This window comes from Charadrius vociferus, unplaced genomic scaffold (assembly GCF_000708025.1).
Source record: "Charadrius vociferus isolate BGI_N301 unplaced genomic scaffold, ASM70802v2 scaffold472, whole genome shotgun sequence".
Lineage (NCBI taxonomy): Eukaryota > Metazoa > Chordata > Aves > Charadriiformes > Charadriidae > Charadrius > Charadrius vociferus.
The window spans coordinates 5,938,490-5,960,852 of record NW_009647735.1 but is presented as its reverse complement, the minus strand read 5'-3'; the positions used below and the strand labels follow the sequence as shown (position 1 = coordinate 5,960,852).

Below are 22,363 nucleotides of genomic sequence, written 5' to 3'. Positions count from 1 at the left end.
TTTAGAGAGGGGAGGATGAAAAAAGAAAGAAAGTCAACAGAAGAGGAGATTCATCCTGAGCAAGGCTAGTATTAAATTTCACTGCTTGATTCAGAGGGAAGGACAGAGAAAACAAAACCCCAGAAGCGATCTTTTTCTCACGCTGGCAAAAAATTCCCCAAATGAATCTAGACATACTGCCTCAAAAAGTCCCTCAGCTCACTGGAAAAGCTTGGTTAAGCCACAGCGCATTGGCAGGTAGTGGGAAGGGAGCTGCAGGCACTGCTTTACTGACGCACCAGACCTCACGAGGAGCAGGGAAGCACTAACACGCTTCCCACAATGGGCAATAAGGCAGCGCAGCCGTATCGATAAATATCGATAGAATTTGGGGCAGCGCCAGCAGAAATGGCTGTTGGAGACAAAACAGGAAACAAACAATCCCCCGGGGGGCTTCAGTGCTGACGCACTGGGAGCCAACGGAGGGAAGAGCCATAAACGCAGCCACGGGGATGGGCTCTGTGGGAGCATCCTCCAATTAAACACCTCCCTGTCCCCCTGCAAGCGCTGGCTTTAGCAGCACCTCCAAGCACCCCAGAGCACTGGCTCCCCAATCCCGTCCATCCCCGTCACCTTGAAATTGGACTCGCCATCGAGACTCGCTGTAGTGACATAACAGGTCCCGTCAACACTGCTCGAGGCCAAAAATATCAAGTCGCAGGGGAAGGTCTCATCTGCTTTCACTTCTACGATGTCTCCAACCTGGAAAAAAGGAAACGTTTACATGAAAAGCCCTCTCAGTTGTTATTAGATGGTTACAGATTTCGCTTCCCTCAAAGCCTAAGAAATCACTTTAGCTAAAACAGAAATGAGGGTTCAAGAGGTGCGCGGGTGCCTGAGCATCACTCCACAGCCTGACGGGTCAGTCCAGCCCAGCACCAACTGGAGCGCCCACGTGGCGCAGTTAGTATTTATTTCTCTGCTAAATCTTGATGGAGCAAAAGACTCTGTACCGTCTGAAGTGCAGGGTGATAAATTAACGTCAAAGATAGCGTACTTTCCGGGTGTCCTTGGGAGAGTTGGAAATAGAAGAGGACTGCCTGTCCCAGAGAAGTGCAAAACGCTGACAGATCTGTCACTTGTCAGCCCCGGTACAGCTTTTGCAAGACAGCTTTTCAAAAGCCATCAAACAAAGGCAGCTTCACTCCTTAACCGGGAACGGCTCCGGGAGCATCTCATCTGAAAATGAGCGTGCCGGGGCAGCTCTCACCACAGTACATCCCTCCCCCCCTGTCCTCAGCGCACCCCCTCCTGTTCCCACCAGCTTCAAGGATAACCTGAGTTCACTGTTAACAGTTACCTTGATTTTTTCACTCTCTTTCTGCACTTGCTTTGCATTTTCGACAATGAAGACATTGCTTTTGTTCACTTCGTTGTCAGCTCTGTGCCTCAGCCAGTCCTCGTATCCCTAGGCACACAAATACAGGCAAAACAAACTCGTAACGAAGCAACTAAACGAATAGAAGAAGATGAGGGGGAACGGAAAGAGAGGGAGAGATTAAAAAATTGCATAAATTAAGAAGTCCTCAAGACCTCCTTCGTGCCTGACAAATCATCAACCAGAGTATCTCAGGCTGAAACAATTTATTTTAAAAACTTCATATGCATATTTGACAGATTCAGAACAAACTAAAATAACACACAAAAATAATCTATATGCAGCACATGCAATGAGCAGCTAAATTACTGTAACGTGTTTCTATTATTCTCAGTGTTGGCAAGAACGGGTTGATAATGTGAATAATACACTTAGCACCCTGCGAATCTTTCCTATGGTAACGCAGGACAAGACTCTTCCTCTTCAGTCCTCACTTGAAAGGATAAAACATTCAGATTTGAAGCAGATGGATTTTACTCTAGCTCTCCCTTTCTGGCCCCTGCAGAAGAAACTTCTTTTATTATTCAATCCTTCTGCAGAGGAAATTTTAAATGGCACATGTGCGCACCATGGGAGGAAAAGAGGCTTTTAACACCACAAGATGTGGACTACGTATTTTGAGGACTAGCGGAGTGGTTGAACAGAACCTGTCCTTTCCATTTCCCAACACGGGAGCAGAGCAGGGGCTATATTTGGAGCATGTCTCTGCATCCTGCAAAGACTCGGAGAGCATTTCTAAAATAAGAAGAAAAATTCAAGTAAAGCCAGAACTACAGCGGTAACCTTTACTGACCCTCACGGCTTGCTCACAGCAGTATGTATAGAGATGTTTTACATTGCCAAAACAAGAGACCAGTAACCACACTCGACACAGCCTCTCTCGAAAAGCACCAGTATACGTGTCTGACCTTCTGAGAAGGGTTCACCAAACCTAGCAGCCCATTCTGGTGACTTCTGAGTCTATCCAAATACACGCTCATCGTTTTCTCCGCCATATGTCCCAAAGAGCATCTCCCTCTCCCCACACTGGCACTTGTACCTGTTTGATAGCTGTGACCGTGATGACAAAGAAGAGCGGGAGGCCGCTGGTCACCGGGCTGGTCGGGGTGTCCACTATCACCTGCAGGGAGAAAAAAAAAATGTACTGCTGACAACTGGTTTTCACACAGCAGAAGAAACAAAAACTCTGGTAATGGGGGAAGAAGGGTGCTCATCCCACTGGGGCTAAGTCCCAGCCCAGCAGAGGAGGGAGGAAGGGACAGGGTACACACGGAGGACAAGCACAGACGTCCCCAGGAGTGCTCTCCGCCACCTCGAGAAGACTACAATACCTCCTCCTGAAGGCCACAGGATGCCCTCAGATGGGAAAACCCTATCAAAAGTAGCTTAAAACTTACACTTAACCCTGCCCAAGGAGGAAAGAAAAGCCTGGATGAATAGGCTGCTAAGGATGGGCTACATAAATGCAACTGCTCAAAGTGTGGATGCCAGTGAGCCTGCACCCACCACAGGATGTGCTGGAGAGGACTGAGGCAGGGAAGGAGGACAGAGCAGAGGTAACAGCAACGCATGAAGTGAAAAACACCCTTATTTCTCACTGAGCCACAGGAGGGCCATTTCTCCTCTTTGGCAGTGACGACAGGGCACATCTGGACCCTAAAACACAGCTGGTTAGGAGAGGGAGGACACCACCAGTCACCTTGAACCATTGACACTCAGGTTAAAGATAACAAGCATCAGCCCAAATTCCCTAGAAAATACACGGCAGAACGGAACACGAATACTTAAGCAAAACATAAATCCACATTTTGCCTTTAAGCTCTGGAATTTGGAGTTAAGAGCAGGATTTAAGCACAGTGACCGCACGAGGGCCTTGGGGTGGAGAGCCGGATCCTTCCCGAGCCCCGTGCGGTGCTCACACTGTGCCTCCAGCCAGCGCTGCAGTGAAGACTGAGCCCCTTCATCTTTAATTAAAACTACGGGCTGCGGGAAACCGCTGTTTCTTCTGACTGTATTGTGACTTGGCCCGAAGGGGAAGAACAGCAAAACAGGTTCATAACTGGAAGGGAATAACACAAGAGGAGGACAAGCTGTGCTCTTGATCCACCTTATAAAACCAGGGCACACAACTTTGGCCATTTTTCCCCTTGTCACCAGAGAGGACGGAAGCACGGGAGGCAGATGGTGAGGGTTATGACGAAAGGGATGGGGAAGCTCTGCAGAAAGGCTTTGTGTCCCCACAAAGGGACTTTGTCTCCCTCCACTTGTTTGGCATGCTCTCAAACCACAGCATCTGTATATTTATTGTTTTAGGCTGCCCATAAAAAGCTGTTAAGGACAGGACTGCTCTTATCAGCTGGGAAGAAGCTACGTGGACACTTTTAACTCTATGAAATGCCATACAATGCAATTTTACCCTGCACTATTGGACCCAAAGAGAGAATAGCCAGAAGATACCAAAGAGGGAGAGACACACCACAAGAAGCAGCCAGGTAAGTGGTGCATGAATTAATTAATATGAGGGTAAACCAAGATAAACACAATAAATATTTCCAGGAACACAAAGCCCTGGGTGTAAAATGTTTACAAACAGACAAACAGAAAGTCTGGTAGAAACCAGACTTTGGAGGAACCACCTTGAGCAAGGATGGTGCCAAGTGTCACAGGGACACATCACACACAGCATGTGTGATGGCCACTCACTAGGGTGGCATCATCGACGTTCAGGCCAGTCAGCCAGAAATCATCTTGCAAAAACCAGACAGATCTTGGGAATACAAGGAGGAACTTTGGCTTTTAGCTGAGAAGGGCAAGGGAGAGGACCTCCTACTGCCCAGCGGGGGAGTTTTCTGCACTGGACAAGATGCAGCTGTATGTATTTGTTTAGACAAACAACACAATTTCTGTCCACACAAATGCAGTGTTATAGATGCATGAACACAAATATTTGATGAAGTCCCCAGAATAACTCATTTGTGTATTTGGAGATTCACTCCCTGCGCATCCCATAGCTGGATACTGCTCTTCTCCTTCACAGCTGGAGGAAAGCCGAGGGACACACAAGCAACGAGCCAGAACATCAAAGGCAGACTCCTTTGAAGCTATTTTTGAGCTGGTTTAGGACTTCAACAGCTTAATTTGGATCCACTTAAAAGTGACAAAATCCTCCTGTTCCTTAATAGTTTCTTCCCGACTCATTGTTTAGGAGACTGAAGACCACAGAGTTCAGAAGTTGTCTCCATCAATGAAAAGAGACACTTTTCATTCCAGGCGCCTCCTAAATTAGCTTACTGCCATCAGCTCGGTCTGTCTACAAACATACTGGGACTGTGCTTACTCCAGGCCAGCCGCTTCCACCAGGACTTTACTGGCAGTTTCCTTTGAGTGTTGCAATAGATGAACCAGAGAAACAACTCCTGTTAGTGCACTAAGAGGTGTTTTATGTTTAGTGCATGTACTTTCTCTTCCTCTCTGTAAAACGAGGTCTGAATTTGGAGTCACAGAATAACAGACATTCGATAAAGGGTTTCAGCAGCAGGTAGAGCCGATGCACCAGGCAACTCTCCAATGCCTTGATACTTCAATCCCAATGCAGCATGTAGGGCAATTCTATTAATTTAAAGTAATTTAAAGATAAGCACCAAGGTTCAAGCTAGAGATGCCATTTATCAAGGTATAACCCTGGATGTTTTAAATGAATGGAGTGGCCCTGAGCGCTTTTTTAAGGCAAGTGACATATCCAGAACAATGAGCGCCCGGGCGCAGTCGGTTACTCCATAGAGCAGCACATGTATTAGAGCTGCCAGGTAGGTTTTTCTTCAGTTGGGCTTGTTTTTTCTCTCTAATAAAGAGTTAATCACAGATCACAAAATAAAACCAAGGAGGAACAGCAAGGCTCTTCTCTCACCTGCATATCCCTGTGCCTAAAATGGGTAAGCAGCTAAATCGCAATGGGTTTTGTAAGTATAATCAAGACTATCCCATGTTCTTCACGGCCAGAGGGTCAACAGATAAAATGTAATACCGCGTCACTAAACGGCTGACTACACAAAAAGGACATCCCGACTCCAGGGCATTGCTTCAATTCAAGGCAAATTACAAATTCGCTCTGACAAAAATGGAGCAATGCCAGCGAAACCAGCGATGGAGGCGAGCCAACTGATGCCGGGTAAACTGGCCTTTCGTGTAGTACTGCCAGGAGGAACCATCCTCGGCCGTCATCTTGGGATCCCCTGTTTCTGCAGCTGCTGCTGAAATCCCTATAATCCGTAACTCTTTAAGGATAAAAGATTTTAGACACTCATCTTTTGAGTGCACAGCCTAGAACAGAGTGATACCTCAGACCCAAACCACCAAAACCCCAGAAGTCATCTAAAAGCAGGCTGTTTGCAGTAGCTGCACATTTAATTTGCTGGGGTAGAGGTTTTGATGCCTATTTTCAGCCCTAGAGCAGGTCATCCGCTGAGCCCCAGGCCTAAGCACAGGATTTAAATGGTAAGTGCACTGCAGTGATTTTCCCAAACTGCCTCCCGCCCAGTGCGTTTGGAGAGCCTGCTCTCCTTGGCTGACAGAACAGAAAACGAGTGTTCAGGTTTGCCCCATAACCAAAGCCACAAAGCAGAGCAGAGAAAGTTTGTCCGTGTACGAAATTTGCTATTTTGGCTGTGTAGAGCAGCTTCCTGAAGCTCCACATTCCTAAAGCTCATGCTATGCATTTTCTGAATTTTACTGATTACAGTCTCTCTCTCCTGCTTGCCTTGAAACTCACTACAACTGAGATATTTCTATATCATATAACTTGGGAAAATACACAGTTATACAGAAGTAATAAAGATGATTAAAAAAAAAATGTAGCATGTAGTCCTGTAGCATCAAACATATTTTCACTGGTTGGCTGACCTTAACACTTAAAGAGTTAAGATGGTTTTAAAATTGTTTGAGCAGTCATTCAAACATCATCTCAAACAGGCCTAAACATTTTAATTGTTATTATACCTTGGACAGTGTGCCGGAATTACAACACAGCTTTCAATTAAAAAAAATAAATCAGCTTATAAGCACCAGAGTCAGTTTTGAACCTCAATTCTTGTTCAAGCTGTGCTTACCATCCGTACATAAATACAACCCACCCTTGGCATGAAAGCTCTTACCTGCACGAGGAAGATGATGAGGAAGTAGAAGTTGGCAATTCTTCTAAACTGCTCGAAAAGGTTCTTCGGGAGGAAGTTCCAGAGGGTGTACTGTGGGGAGAGAAGGGGGAGGGGCTCACAAACAGACCAAGATATGGGGCTTACTGGGGACTTTGGCTACAAAACGAGAAGCATCTGCACAAAACAGGAGTTTTCCCTTTCACCCAGCGAGGAGCACCACAGCCAGCTCTCCGAGCAGCCCCGACGTGCTCCAGGCACAGGGCCTGTGGAATTTAAGAACAACATGGAAAATAATGGCTCTAATACCTGATCTTTCAGTCTGCCTGGAATAAGCAAAGAATAATAAGCAGCCAAGTCTCAAGACCAATGTCCACTTAATTATAAAACGAGACTGGTGAGGTGAGAAGATTTCATGCCTAGCAAATCTAAAATGGAAAAAAAGAGCAAGGACAAAACATTCAAGAATAAATCAGGGAAGAATTAAAATTAGTGCTAAAACAAACTACTTGTCCAAGAGGGAAATGACACAGGCAAAGGTGTCTCTGAAGGACCCTCTTTGCGTGCCAGAGAAATGTCAATGGGAATGCTACACCAGTTAAACACGGTTAGAATTAAAACATTTCCTCACTATAAACTCAGACAGCACAGGGACATAAAAACAAATAAGATCCAAGCCGTATAAAAAAAGAAAATTGAGGAAACACCCCCTTACAGCTCAAGTACAGTAAAACTGAAGCATAACTGTATGCTGAGCATCATGAATCCTAAGCAACGTACTATGTATCCAGCTGTGTTGACAATATCGGGTGCCACTTGTTTGATATTTTACTTGAATTGGCTTCAAATCTTTTGAAATGGCTTCATGAATGTCATGGAAAAAAGCTAAGCAGAAGGCAGACGGGTGTCATCACAGTTTTCCACCATAAACAAAAGCTGCATTAATACCGTATGAATGTTTCCCCTATCATCCAAAGGGATAAACAGAGCATGGTTATTTTCGTCCTATCTCAAGAGAGAAAAACAACCACTGAACAAAAAGTAAAATAGGGGAATCGGATTTTTCTGTCCATTTATAAAATAACCCTCACTCCCTTTAGCAAATCTACGCTGCTGTTGTCTCGTGCTGGATTACATTTAACCTGTCCTTTAATCCCAAAGGGAATGCCAGAAAACATTTGAAAAAAAACCAACTCAAAACAACTTAAAATCAACCCCACAAAACCAATGTGTCCATGTGCTTTGCTCTCTCATCCAGCCTAGAAGGAAGGATCTTGTATGAACCCTTACTGGGACTGATGGGGAAAATAAAAGACTAATGGAGAGACTGGTGTAAGGTATGTAGCAGGCTGCTCCGCTCACAAAGGGACCTTCACATCCATCCTCCAGGAATCCAGAGTTTCTCAATTTCAAAAACAACCGTCAAATAAAATCAGGGGGGAATACGTGAGTGGGGAATCCATGCACATGATGGCCCTGGACGAGCAGAGCTAGCTCACCTTGGAGGAGACAATCCTGTTGTCGCAGAACTTCTGTGCCACGTACGCATCTGTTTCCGAAACCGGACGGTGCCCAACCACCACAGTGCGTGTACCGACCCGCTTCTCTTCCCCAGCACACTGTCAGGGCAACCAGTAAAGGAAAAAATTAGCTTCTAGCTCAAAAAAGGTCAAATATTTGTATTAATAGCTTCCAGCTTCTGAATGCACCATGCTGTTTGTTGGAAATAAGGCAGCTAGAACCTTGAAAATTCACTTCTCTACTTGAGCATGGGGAACAAAGAGGCGCACGTAGGGTCATTTGGCAAAACCAAGGCAACACTGAGCTTGCAAGCTGGCATCCCCACTGCGGCTCAGCCACCCCCAAGGACCACAGCCTGTCCTACACACCACCGGGGCAGGTCATCGCTCGTGTCCACCATGCTCCTGCCCTACACAGGACAGACGTTGCCTGTTTTGGCATCCTGTGCCCATCTGCCAGGCACTTTTTCTTTTTGAAGGAGAATGCACCTTCATCGAGCACTTCAGGCAACTGGGAATTTAATTTATTGTCTACACTTCTCTTCCTAGTCCCAACCAGGAGAGCCCTTCAGCCTCAGGTTCCTTCAGTGGCTCCAGGCTTTACCCCACCAATGATGGTGGAAACTGCGCCCTCCTTTACAATCGCCCTCCGGTCAAACCCTGAAGTCCACCTGAAATGCCTCATCACCACACTGGTGCATGCAGACTTGGGATTTAACTTAAAAAAAAAAAAAAGTATACTTCTTCTATTTTCAAATCTCAGATAAAACCAGAAATTATGAAGCAGACAGTTTCACACCACAAACTCCTCAAAAAGACACGTGAGGATGCCAGCTTGTCTTGCTGGGGTTTTATCTTAAAGCAGAATGAGATGCCAGGAGTGAATGATAACCTGGCACCATGGGGGCTCCGCGGCAGCCAGGGAAGGATGAGGGGAACAGCAGCAGAATAAATTCAAGCAGAGGGGAAGCAGAGCGGCTCCGCAGGAGGAGAGCATCCCTTGTACAAAGCCATGAGGGATACTTGCAAGCGGCAAGGAGGGGCTCTAGCAGAGACCCAGTCATCCCCACCACCCCGGCAGGCTTCCCAGGGGAGGTCACAGTGCCCGGCTAATTAAAGATAGATTCTCCCAATCCAATGGAGCGTGTGTGAAAATAGCACAGAGTAAACAAGGTATACTCAAAGTAACAGTGCTCTTCTATTTAAATGCAACTCTTAAATATGGAATTTCCAACTTCCTATAACTTAATTTAAAAACACTGGCAAGCTAGTGAGGAGGCAGAGGCAGTGCAGGTCCCTGCAGCCCCTGGTGGATGGGGCAACACCATGGGCTCCATTTCCATCAGCTTCCAGCTCCAGGCTGCCCTGCATACCCAACATCCTCGGTGGATCAGAAAAGTCTATTTTCAAAATAAAAAAACAAACAAACAAACAAAAAACCAACCCTGTGCAATAGTTGGGGGAAAAAAAAATAAAATCAGCTTTTTTGTTCTGTCCAAGTTCCACCTTGCATACAACAAAGTGTCGCTGCCACAGATGCTCACAGCCAAGGGAGGGGACCTGGTTGGCACCAAGGACGTGTTTTGCAAGGTTGAACTTAAAATTATAAAGTGAATTTAAAATGCTCACTAAGAGGAGATGGAGATCGAAAGGGGGAGATGGTCGTCTTAGGCCAGGCTAAGATTTTCTTAGAGTTAAGGTTTTGGATTTTAAAACATGAGCAGGGAAGACATCTGTCACTGTTCATGGTTCAAGGGCATTAGCAGGCAGCAGGGCTGCTAAAACACCAGCAGATACTGTTCATACTCCACTTAGTCTTATTAATCCTCAACCTCTAGAGCTTGTTTGCTTTGAAACCCCACCAGGGCAGGTGCCAAAAATGCCAAATCCCCGTCCCAGGTCAGCTGCACGGCACAGGCTCAGCCCGCCGCCCGCGGATGCTGCTGGCACGCCCTGGGTCTGGCGCAGCATCCCAGCCAGCCGAAGGGCCCGTCGCAGGCACCTCATCAAGCTGCAAGCAAAACCCAGCTGGAGAAAAGGCACTCTGAAAACAACCCCACTAAGACAGCAAGGCCTGGGATTCACCACTGCTTAGGGAAAGCGTAAAAAAAAAATAATTAAAACCCCAAAATCTAAGCCAATCTAATTCATGTACCTGGAGCAGTGAGGATTGAATGAGTGCTGCTGCACCAGGAGCAGGGTCTGCCCAAAGGAAGCGGCAGCCCTCCCTTCCCCCTGCTCTCCACCCATGTCTTTAATTAAAGAAGTGTTTTTACACCACACCTAAACCCGGTTGGGTGTGCTGACCACATTGGCTACAGCCATCCTCAAACCTCCAGCGGCAGCCACTCAGAGAGGAAGAAGAAAGTTTCTCGCAACCATGTCCTGGCATCGCCGGGATGCAGAGCCAGTCCCATCTCCACCACGCACAAATGGCTCCCCAAACACAGCTCGGACAGGCACACAGTCCCAGGGAGGGAATGCCACCAGCCTGGCACGGCGTGACCACCCTCCCAGCCTCATCACCCACCACCTGCAGAAGCAACAGCACATCTTCTGAACAAGAAACCACAATCACAGAATGGTTCAAGTTGGAGGGGACCTTGAAGATCACCCAGTTCTCCCCCCCTGCCCTGGGCAGGGACACCTTCCACCAGCCCAGGTTGCCCCAAGCCCCGTCCAACCTGGCCTTGAACACCTCCAGGGATGGGGCAGCCACAGCTTCTCGGGGCAACCTGCGCCAGTGCCTCACCACCTTCACAGTCAAGAATTTCTTCCCTATATCTAAACCTACCCTCTTTCAGTTTAACACCATTACCCCTCATCCTGTCGCTACATGACGAGACCCAAACAAGATCTGCTGTATTATGTAGGTGGCAGCCGCGCGTCTCACCAACCTGCACCCCGGGACCGAGAGGCAGAGCCATTCATCCATGCCATGGCAGCGTCATGGAGCACAGACAGACTGTCCCTGAGCCTGAAATCCCTGCCGTGTCCCTGGGCAGAAGCCGGAGCCAGGCACGCCTGGCGAGCATCCCTCCAGCACGGAGAGGAAACCAGAGCTTCCCCTGGCTGCGGTGGGAAAGAGCAGAGGCGAGGGTTTGCCAAACGCACGCATTGGCACGGAAGCAACAAAGCTCTGGGTAAAACACTCCTGGAAAAAATGTACACAAGCAGTTACTCTGCAAGACAAGCCACAGAAAACCTGGAGCATGGTAGATTTAGATTAGGTATCAGGAAAAAACTCTTGACTGTGCGGGTGGTGAGCCCCTGGGGCAGGTTGCCCCGAGAAGCTGTGGCTGCCCCATCCCTGGAGGTGTTCAAGGCCAGGTTGGACGGGGCTTGGAGCAACCTGGGCTGGGGGGAGGTGGCCCTGCCCAGGGCAGGGAGGGTTGGAACTAGATGATCTTTAAGGTCCCTTCCAACTCTAACCATTCTGTGGTGATTCTTTGTGAAGCCCCAGAACAGAACCCAAATCCCAAGTGTGGTGTGCCAACTGAGCCCCACCAAGTTACCACCAACAACTCCTAGGTGGGCTTTCACCCCTCAGCTCCCCTTCAGTTATTTATTTGAAGCATCTCCTGCAAAGATGACAGCAACCCCCTCCACTAGTCCACGGTGCACTAGAGCCCTCTGCGGCAGCAGCCAAGGAAGAAGTCCTCACTCCATGGTCTAACCAGTCTCCCACTGCTCCTGGTGTTTCGTTTCCCATTCCCCTGCCCGCCCCACGGTGTCACACCAGCAGCTGGAAGGCTCCACACCACATCTCTCCATGTTTTTTTTTTTCCCCACCTCCCAGAAAGCAAGCACACACCACGATGATGCCTGCCGCAGAGGCATTGGCTCAGCCTGGCAATTAAAAGCTCTCATTTTGACAAGCCCACCTCAAACAGCTCGCTGAGCTGCTAATAGATTGCTAAAGTCTTAATAACAGCTCTCAACGGAGACTTAAGAGGAGATTTAGGGAGTGACTGTCAGGCTTTTGGGAAAATTATAAAATATGCAGATTAGCGGGGAGAGGATTTAGACGACTTTTCCCGACCGCCTTTCATCAAAAATTTTAATTCTGATGGCAAAATAAAAAGAAAGTATTACTTGGATACAATTCAAACGGCTGCCTCGTTGCCTGGTGGGGTTTCATAAAGCCCGTGCTGCAGGGCACAGGAGTTGGCTGCTGCCAGCAAAAGCCAGAGTTTCTTCTGCTGTTTAGAGCTGGGCATGCCAAAAGGTTTATTTAAGGAAATAAACAATCGCATCCTCCCCATACGTGCTTTATCACCTCCCTCTGCCCGAGGCGTGGTGTTTGCGGGAGCACTGGGACAATCAGATCTATCCGTGGGGATTAGCGGTGCCTGACTGCCAACGGCCTCGGGACCGTGCGGTGGGAAGCTGCACTGCATCCTCCCACCAAGCCATGAGGATGTGGGGATGCTGGAAGGTGTCCCCATTCCCCTCTCTGCCATACCATGCCCCAGCAACCCAGAAGAGCTGGCAGACACAAAGCAGCACCCCAGGGGCCACCCCACATCCCAGGAATCGAGAGGAGGGAGAGAAAGAGGTATTTCTGAGAAGAGCCGTTATCCTGTTTGCACCACTTGAGGACCAGCCCCAAAGATGTGGGGGTCTCCTGCAATGTTTCAAGCTCCTGCTCTGCTCCCCCAGCATCTAACCAAGCCCATCAGTGAGCCAACCTTTCCACAGGGCATCCAACCCAGACTGCTCCTGAAGTAGCTGAGCTGGAATACATCAGCCAGCAAGTCAAACACAAATTATAGGAGATAAAGATGAGGCCAGGGAAGCTGTTCTGCCAGGAACACCCTTCTGAGTTGGCATCTCCCTATCTGTCTTCGCTTCCCACCTCAGGCAGGACCAGGCTGCAGTAATAACTAACCGCATCCTCGCCAGCGCTGCGGGCACACACAGCAGGGCAAAGTGCTGCTTCTGTGGTACAGCCTTCCTCCTGCCATGGAGAAATTCGGATACAGAACGTATTTCTGTTAAACATTTTGATGTAACCCAACCTTCCTGTACTGTCAACTTTGCATGAAGCCCAATTATTGCCTGAAGCAGCAGTTCTGAAAAGACAGCATTAGGGATAATGGCTATTTTCTTACGTCATCCAAATTTAAAAAGCCCACCTACACCGCAAGGTATGCTGAGGCTCGGCATTTTGCTATAAGCTTTTCTTGTAGGAGTGAGGAATAGGTACGATTTGAAGGCATCAGACCAGGGCTAAAAAAGTCCATAGATGCAACTCATTACCCAACATCATTTATGACTTGAAGCTGTTGGAACCACTATGTAGAGACAGCAGAATTCCTTTTGCAGTCCACAGCACTCCCCAAATTCTTCGCTGGAGTTTGGGCAAACCTCCCTTTGTGCCTCTTTCCCTCTCCATCGATGATAGAGATGTCCTGCCGTGGCACAACAGCTCCCGCCTGCTCCCCGCAGAGCCTCCTCTGCACCCCCGTCCCACCCCCAAATTTCTGGGAATCCATCATGGCACCACACACAGGACCCAGCCAGTACCTGCTAAAAAGTTGCAAACCTGGGTAAAAATTAGCAAGCCTGGGTAAAAATTAATGGAGTTAGACTGAGTTCAACAGGAGAGGTGAACCTGTGCCCTACAGCCGCCGTTGACACGGAGCCACTCTAAGCGGGCTATTTCTAGGGCAGCTGCAAAACGCAGTGTTTAATTATATCCCCCATATGGAAAACAAGTGTCTGTGCTACCTGCTGGCCCCATTTCCAGAAACAAATAGCGGCGGAAAAAACCCCAAAACCCCACCACTTGATTTACTATAGTTTCAGAAAGCACCTAAACCAGAACTAACTAATCAAAAGAAACTCCTTTCATATTTGCTGAAGATATCTTCAAGCCACAAAGTAAACACAAATAATTCATAGAAAAGAGATCTAATAAAAACCACAGGCATTTTAAAAAAAGTCACCTGCTAAAACCGGAGATAATTATATGTACAAGTACAAAGCTCAAACATTTGAATGGAAACATAGCTTATATTAAATATATGCAGAAGAAAGATTAAAATCACATTACTTGTCTTAGATCTCATGAATAGTTTAAAGTCTAATCACTCCCGTATTGTTCCATTTATCATAAAAGTAGTAGAGAAGACGACCTGATTTACAGAAAAAGCCAGCAAAAATAACACCACCTCCCAAAACAGCCTGTTCTAGCTCCCGTTTTGTTTAGCCCCAGAAAAAGAAACACACTGACAATTTTAAAAAGCCTCTGTAAATTTACCATAACCTCCCCAAACTGTCTGGCAGTCTCAAAAAGTCGCTCAGCACACCACCGACCTCATTGCCCAACCGATATATTTTTTTAATTGAAATTTTTCTTGCCAATTTTTCTATTACTTTTTGTCCTTAGTCATTTCTATGCAAGTACAAGCGATGCTTTGAGAAAATCGTTAATAATTTAAGAGTTCAGACTATGCTTACCCACACCGACCACATTTTTAGGCAGATCTCCTGATTTAGAGAGAGAACTCCATCGATCGGGATCAGCCCCACCGTTCTCCCCTATGTCTGTGGGAAAGGGTCAATAACACGCAGAGTCCTCGGGGACAGAAAAACAACATCGCATTTCAAACACCAAGAGCCCATAGGTCCAAGAGAAACGGCTGAAGGTGAGTGCAGCTCTGAGCTCGTTTCCCACCAGAGGGGACTTTTGGTGCTCATCCCTAAGTGGAAAAGGGAAAAATGGTACTTCAGGAAAGCAAAAGGTTGAAATTTAAATCCCTTGTCCTCTGTTGAGGCTGAAGCGCCTACTGATATTTTAACCAGAGAGAACAGGACCACCAGGCAGTGACCACTGGGGACAAGCTGGCTCCAGCCGAGGGGAGGGCATAACCATTGGAGCCCCCAGACCAAGTAGAACAACGAGCAAGAGCCAAAGAGGAGCCATGGGAAAAGGACCGATACTTTTTCTTTTTTTTTTAAACCATGGTCAATACATGATGGAGCTCAACACCCAGACCTCGTCCCTGCTCCCCACTGGGGATGACAAAGCCGTGAATCATGAGCTCTAGCAGAGCATCCCTGACCCAGATCACATCATCCTTACTGCAAATTGAGGCACGTCCAGCAACACGAGGGGCCCGTCCCCTCTGTCCCAAGGACACGCTGCCTCACCATATGGGCTTGCAGGAAGGTCACCTTCACCAAGGACAATGGGCTGAAGAACAGCAGAGCCCGACCGGGCTGTTTCCTGGAAAAGCTGACTTAGTCAATAAAGCCACCCATAAAAGCTGAGAGAAAGACGGCGGGGTGGGGAGAACAGGGGAAAGGGCTACTTGAAAGATTTAAGAAGGGTGGAGAGAGGAAATAGAAGAGGGTGGTTTTTTTCCCCAGATAATAAATTTACAGGAGGGCCCAGCCCTCTCCCGGACTCGCAGAGCACCGCAGTCACAGCCAAGAAGAGCTTTTTTTGGTGTGAGTTTTGGTTTGTTCGGTTGTGGGGTTTTTTTTTCCACCCGGAGGCAGCCTACCCCAAACCACACAGTACTGCATCTTCCCAGCAAACATGCCACATCGGCTGTAATCACAGCCTCAGTTCAGCAGCGCTTCGCAGAAAAGCCAGGTTCAGGTATGATGCAGAAAGCCAAACCCAGCAGATAAGGAGTGGAACAGCATTACTTCAATGCTGCTGGTTTGCGGAAAACCCGTTGCTCCTGTTCAAACATACCCACCGACCTTTGGAAGTTTTCGGGATCTCAACTCTTCCCCCCCCCCCTGCCCTGTTGGCAGCCAGGGTTATGAAACTGTGGCTCATCTTGAAATGCAGGCAGCATATTTTTATTTTTGGCAGTCCAAAAGAAAAGTTCGACCAGCATGCTGTCAGCATATCAAATTCAGGCTCATAGGAACACTTCAGGCTCGAGAACAGAAAAAGGACTTTGAATAAGAGCCCGAATGTTTTAAAGAGGTCACAAAGCAAATACGATGAGGTCTTCCCATGCTCAAACCTCTTCCTCCCTCTCTTCCCCAGCTCAAGCTGTGCACATATGTCTGCTCATCGGCAGCTCTTTTAGCAGGGCAGCGAGCTCTTCAGAGCAGTGATTTGCCTCGGCAAAAATTAAAGTAAGAGGAAACAGGGAAAAAAAACCTCCAAGTTTGCATTTGGCCATGCTTGCATCAGCCAGCAGAGCTATAATTTGTTGGTTTTCCCTGTTGCTTTCTGGTCCTCTGAAAGCCTGAGCTCTTCAGTTATGGAAACAACAACAAAAAAAACCTTAAATACCACGTTACACATCCCAGCTCTGCCAGACATTACTCTGACCTCTGCCACCTACAGACATCTTGCCCTTTTTTTAAGTTTTCCCAGCATTTCAGAGCCAGCCAGCAAAAAGCACACCTCCCAGAGCAGTTTCCTCCCCTTTTCCCCCCTCCCGGGGAATCGAGCCCACCTGGCCACCCACTCCCGGGGGCAAAGCCTGCTGACCGCCCCCCACCACCACCACCACAGCGCACATCATCACAGCAACCCAGAAACAAGGGCTGGTACCCAAGCCCGCATCCCCCCAGGGATGCTGTCCTGTCCTATTTCCCACACCACCACAGCCATCGTGGGGTGCCCGAGCCCTGCACCAGCATCACAGGGTGCCCTCAAGCCCCTGCGGTGGGTACCCACGGTCCCAGCCCCCCTCTCCCCCACATCCCATACTGCTCGCTTAGATTTTTTCCACTCCAAAAAAGTAAAAGCTGTGGGTTTTCTAACCCTCCCCTTGCTGTACTGCAGAGAAATGTTTCCACAGAAGTAGCAGGAGATAAAAGCGAGGAAAAAAGAGGAAGGAATCACCTACTTCACCCCTTCCTCCACAGCCACCATCAGCTCCGTGCGCCCCAGACCCCATTGGGAGTATTTTCACCCCCAGATACTACAGTAACCAACAGATTTATCCTTGTGGCTGCGGGCACGTTTACACCAGGATGCTGGATCAGTGCAATCCACCCAGTCAGGAGAGAAATCCTCAACATGTGGCCCAGAACTGTTTATCTTCAGGAAATCCTTTTGGCTCAGTGTTCCTGCCGGCCTGGGTAACATAGCGGCAGAGCAGCTCCAGCAAAGCACACCCTGCCTAGGGCTGACCGGGCACCCACACCAAAAGATGCCAACAGCACAGCAGCCGGGTTTAAGCCGATTTCCCTCCTGCTGGCATCCACAGGGATCTGGAGATGAGGTCTGAGCTGGTCCCAGGATGCCAGGATTGACACACGAGGAGTTTTGCTGTGGTCCATCCCTGCACTGTCAGCTGCAGAAGTGGGAGAACAGGGCAGCATCCAGGGAGGTGACTCACAGCCATCCCCATCCCATCCCACCAGCCACTTTCCCTAGTCAGGCACCAGGATAAGGGCGTTCCTGCTCTCCCAGTTCGCAAGACAAGTACCTTCACCCAAAGTTTCCTCTCCCTGCACATCCAATCTTCCCAGCCTGCGCTTACCGGAACGCCACTTGTCAAGTGGGAAATCCCACTTCCATCCATTCAACTGCGCTGGAAGAAACCGCCCCACGGAAATGATGTACTCCACAATATTAATTTGACTGATACAAGGACAACAGCCCTCTGGGCATCGCAGCTAATTTTACTGCGCTCCCTCCCTGAGCAAACATTTATAAGAAAAGGTGAGCCAGCAGGAAAAACAAAAAAAATAATAAAAACCTTTCAGAGTGAATAAGACTGGCATGCAAAACACCACCCTGTGAGCCCTCCCAAATAAATCAATATTGCATTTTAAGGTTGGCGTTGCACGGGGGCTGCTGCTGAGCGGGTGCCCCCAGTGCAGCCCAAGCCCCCCGGCAGCGCTCAGGACTCCCCCCCCCTCGCTCCCTACAGGCATTAGCTGCTCAGCTGTGTGCGAACACTGGGGAGGAATTACACAGAAAACATAATAAAAGATGGCAGAGCTGCTCACAAAGTGGTTTTTTTTCCCCTACATTTAATTTCCCGGCACTAAGATACTTTTTTTCCCCTCTTAAGCCAATTGAGACCCAGGCGATGGAGCACAGAGTTGCTGCAGTCTAGCGGTACTTAATTTTTATTACTGCTGAAAAGATCTTGGATTGCAATACCAAAGAAACACTTCAAATTGTCTAGTCTTGCCTGTTGCACATCTTACTCAGCTTTTCTAGATCCTTTACTGCACAAGAAAAATAGGATCCCTCTGTTTTGCAAATCAGTGCATTTGTCACAGTATTTCAAACAAATTACATTTACCAAGCGACCATTGCCTCCGTTTCCCACTTTAAATAGCATTAAAAGGCTATTTATAGGCTTAAAAAAGCCTTATAAAATCTTATTAAGGTGTACAGTGCATTTTAAGATAGGCCAGACATAAAGACTGGTTGCTGACCCTTTGAAAGTACACAGCTAGAAATTACCAAGCCATCCTCCTAACACCCTACAAAAGCCAGAGCAAGGCCCCTTTCACCTATAAATCCTGCAAAATTCACCTGAAATCACAGGGCAAAAAGCTCACAGCATAGCACTGCTTGTCCAAGACGACAAAGGAGGCTAACAGGCATCTTGTCCAAGCCATGAACAAAAACTGAGGAGCCCGATTTGCTCTCAAAATACCCGGCTATGATAGCCGTGCAGGTGCTTACCCCTGCTGCAGGAAGAAAACAAAAAGCCCTTTACAAAGAGCCGGATCAAAACTAAGTGCATTAAGCTTTCATTAATGAGAACAGGACAAACGTCTCTGTACTACAAACACGATCAATTACAGCCGGATGGCGAGAGCAAGGATGCTTTTAGGCTAAATTGGCTTCAGCTGGAATTCCATCTCAAACAAAATGACTCAAGTTTGGGGAAGAATAGTGACTGAAGTCAGCAAGATGCCACAGGTGGCCAAAAGAGAGATGGACACATCGCAAATTGCATGCAGAAGGGATTGCATAAGGAGCTAAAACACTTTTATGCAGAGTACTGGTTCTGAGCAGCATCTGTGGCAGCGAGCATCCCTACGAGAGCATGAAAAAAGACGCAGGGGAGGAGAAAGCACAACCCAGGAGTGCCTCCCTTCCACTAGCGAGCCCCCGGCTAGTGCCCCCATGGCTCCTCTCCCCAGCCAACCTCACTGCCCTACCTGTGGGCAGGCAGCGCAATACCTAAATGCACTTTGCAGCCATCGAACTGGTGCCTGATGCCAACCACTGGCTGGCAGCTCTATGGATTTTGGCTAAGCCCATAAGAAAAAAATAAATATATATATATAAAAGGAAGAGCCCATAAACAAAAATATATATATATATTTAATGCACCTATATATATTGCATATATGCATATTTAATGTGTATATATTGCATGCATGCATATTTAATGTGTATATAAATTGAACTCCCTGCAGCCTCCAGGCAGAACAGGCTTTTCCTGACCCAGCAGCCGTGCTGCTGTCAGGCAGGAGCCGGGTGAGGGCAGGGGCCGGAGGAGACCTTTTAAAACAGGAAAGTTTCGCCGCTTCCCCAGGCTACAAGTTAGTAAACCAAGCTTTAAGAGGGCTTGGCCATCCCCTGTGGTGTACGGGCAGGACCAGCATCACTCTCCGACCACGGAAGAGTGATGGTAAACCACGCAGCAGCTTCATGAAAAAGTCTCGGAGTCAAGTTTATTGCAAAAAAGTAAAATGCTAACCGCCCAAATCAAACATTAACCAGTTCAGGCAAACGCTAGCGAACAACTCACTGGTCAGATGTTGGATAATTCAAAGCAATTCTGTAAACTGGAGCGTGATGGTTACACCGAAAGCAGCCAGGGATGCCTTGTGGACACAGAGCCAGCCTGCGGAAAGGGTGCAGGGAGTCGGAGAGCAAAACTAAAGAGATTTTTATACAGTAATTTAATGATAATAATAGAAATGGCTTACAATTACAAGCAACAAGAACAGTAGTGTCCTTATTACCCACTTCCACTGAGCAGGACACAGTTCCTGACTGGCACAGTGTCCCTAAAGGCATGACGGGGTCCGAGCACAGCCTGCGCTTCACCAGCGCATCCTTCACCCAGCGCTTGCTCCTACCAACAACCCAGCGGTGTGAGGGTCCCCAGTGGCAGTAGGTTATCCCCAGCGGGTATCAAACAGCCACAGCCTGGCACCCCGAGGTGCCAGGGATCAGCCTGGCATCTGCATGGTCCCCTACCCCACAAGCTCAAGAAAGCTGCAAATCTCTGGGTGAATAAGGGAAAACACTCAAAAACACAGAACCTCAGTATTGCTTGGCAATTAGAAGCGGGGAGGAAGGAATATAGGTACTCTATACTTGCAAGAGACGAGGGAGGTATATGCTGCAGGAGATAATCAGCAGGGTTCTCCCAGCTCCCGGGCAGCATCCATCCTCCACTGAGGCCAAAGCCAGGGCTGGATGCTGGAGAGGGCACAGGCAGGTGACATCCACAACACCCAGTGTGTAGCACTGGCAAAACTTGCCCGGCAAAAAACAGATCATCCTTCCCAACACCAGACCTCAGCAAGCACAGAAATATTTTCTGAGCTGAGCCACGAGAAGCAGATTTTGGGCTAAACCTGCAGGTAAGGTATTTTCTAAGATGCTCTCGGGATAGCCTGTCCTGGCACAGTGCAAGAGCTGCAGGCCGCTCCCCAGTGTAACTCAGCCCACTCCCCCCAGCAGGGCTCAGCGGAGGACACTTTTGGGCAAAAGGCCACCAAAGTGACTAGCCAAGCCACAGAGGAAAACCTCCATGCTGCCCTCCAGCCTCAGCACCCGCTTCGTACACACAACTAAATATGGGAAACTCCCTTAAAAAAATCCCCCAAGCAAACCTTTTCAGGGAAAGGCAAATGGGTTAACAGCGCACTCGGTCACCCTGTGTCCAAGTTTCACAGAAAATTCACTTTTCTCAGTCACCCCAGCCAGGCTGAGCAGCTCAGCAATGCCCTTACCCCTGTGATGCCAGCTCCTCCAGCCACAGGCATCACAAGGGATGTCCCCCCAGCTTGGCCACCCCTGCGTTTTCTCAGCAAGGATAGCAGGTTTAAATCTCCCAAGGACACACAGAGTCCCACCCCCCGAGGAATTAACAGCTGAAAGCTGGTTTTCCCTTGCGCACCGCTGTGGATAAGAGACACAAGTGTTGGGTACCATGGGATAAGGATGCTCACAGGGACCCAAACCCGCGTGGCTAAAAACACAGTCACTGACAGAACGACTAATTTTGGCGTGAAGGTTTTCCTCTGGCTGAGAGACTCCCATAACGCTCTGCACCAGCTTTAACTAATTTTTCCCCAAAAAAAATCTCTCCACTAGAGAGGACATCAATGGTTAGAGCAACAGTTTTAATGGGAAAGGAAGTGCATAAACCAAAGGCAACAGGATGAAATTAAAGGCAAGCCTGAAAAGCTCGCTATTAATAGACGGCCTGTTTGCTTTTACAGTTTTTATTGTTAAAAGCAAATTGCTGTGCCTTCAGCTGCAACTCAGTCATTCAGCTCCGAACCTTCCTCGCACAGCCCAGACAATCATTATTATTCTTAGCAAAACACCAACCGGAGACAAAAAGGGTTGCAAGTGAAGAATAAAACACAGCTTCGAGACGCATGTAATTCTCCACAGAAAAGTTTCTGCACACCACAGGTTTAATTGGCAGCACCATTCATCATTAATGTTTGACCGGTGCTTTCCAGTTCCTCCTTACAGTAATTTCTAACCTCTCCAAACTTTAACTGCCAGCCCGAACGCTTCCATGCAGCTGCATGTCCGAGGCTGGCTTTTTTTTGTTTGTTTGATTTTTATTTATTTTTAGCCAAATGGTTGAACAATTTCTGGGAACAAGGCTACAGTTAGCAGACTGCTTTGCAACCTTAAAAAGAAGCAGTTACAGTAATTTGAGAAACTCCTCTGTCCCCATTTCCAGGGAATTTTAAAAACTCCTGTGTACCCATTTTCCAGGGTAGGGGCATCGAAAAGGGGTTTCAGCCTCAGGGAAGAGCCTTTTGCAACTCCAGGTTCCCAGTTTGAGCCTCCACTGTCTTCTCTGTGGTCAAGCATGGGCTATCCTGCCGCTGCTAATAGGGCTTCATTAAAATCCACGCTCTTTTGAAGTGTGGGATTTCTCCAAGCAGAACTGCCACCCAGCGTCACGGAGACACCCCCAGCCTCAACCTTTGCTGCCTGTGGGTTTTTGTCACATTAATGAAAGCAAAACACTGCTTGTGGAAGCTGGCAGTCGGGGACGAGGTATTTGACATGCAGCCTCACCCTCAAGGTGTTAGCATGGCTGGATTGGGGGTGGGTGGGT

General features: G+C 48.0%; 1 protein-coding gene across 1 annotated transcript in view; it reads right to left on the bottom strand.

Moving 5' to 3' along the window:
* Nucleotides 1-22,363, bottom strand: part of ATP11C (ATPase, class VI, type 11C) — a 65,034-nt gene that overhangs the window by 28,938 nt on the left and 13,733 nt on the right. Inside the window, exons 3-9 of the mRNA XM_009881787.1 lie at nucleotides 20,014-20,122; nucleotides 14,556-14,630; nucleotides 8,064-8,183; nucleotides 6,568-6,657; nucleotides 2,457-2,537; nucleotides 1,340-1,447; nucleotides 613-741 (exon numbers count right to left, since the gene is read on the bottom strand). Of these exons, the coding sequence (XP_009880089.1) occupies nucleotides 613-741; nucleotides 1,340-1,447; nucleotides 2,457-2,537; nucleotides 6,568-6,657; nucleotides 8,064-8,183; nucleotides 14,556-14,630; nucleotides 20,014-20,122 (712 nt within the window). The remainder of the gene's footprint in view (nucleotides 1-612; nucleotides 742-1,339; nucleotides 1,448-2,456; nucleotides 2,538-6,567; nucleotides 6,658-8,063; nucleotides 8,184-14,555; nucleotides 14,631-20,013; nucleotides 20,123-22,363) is intronic.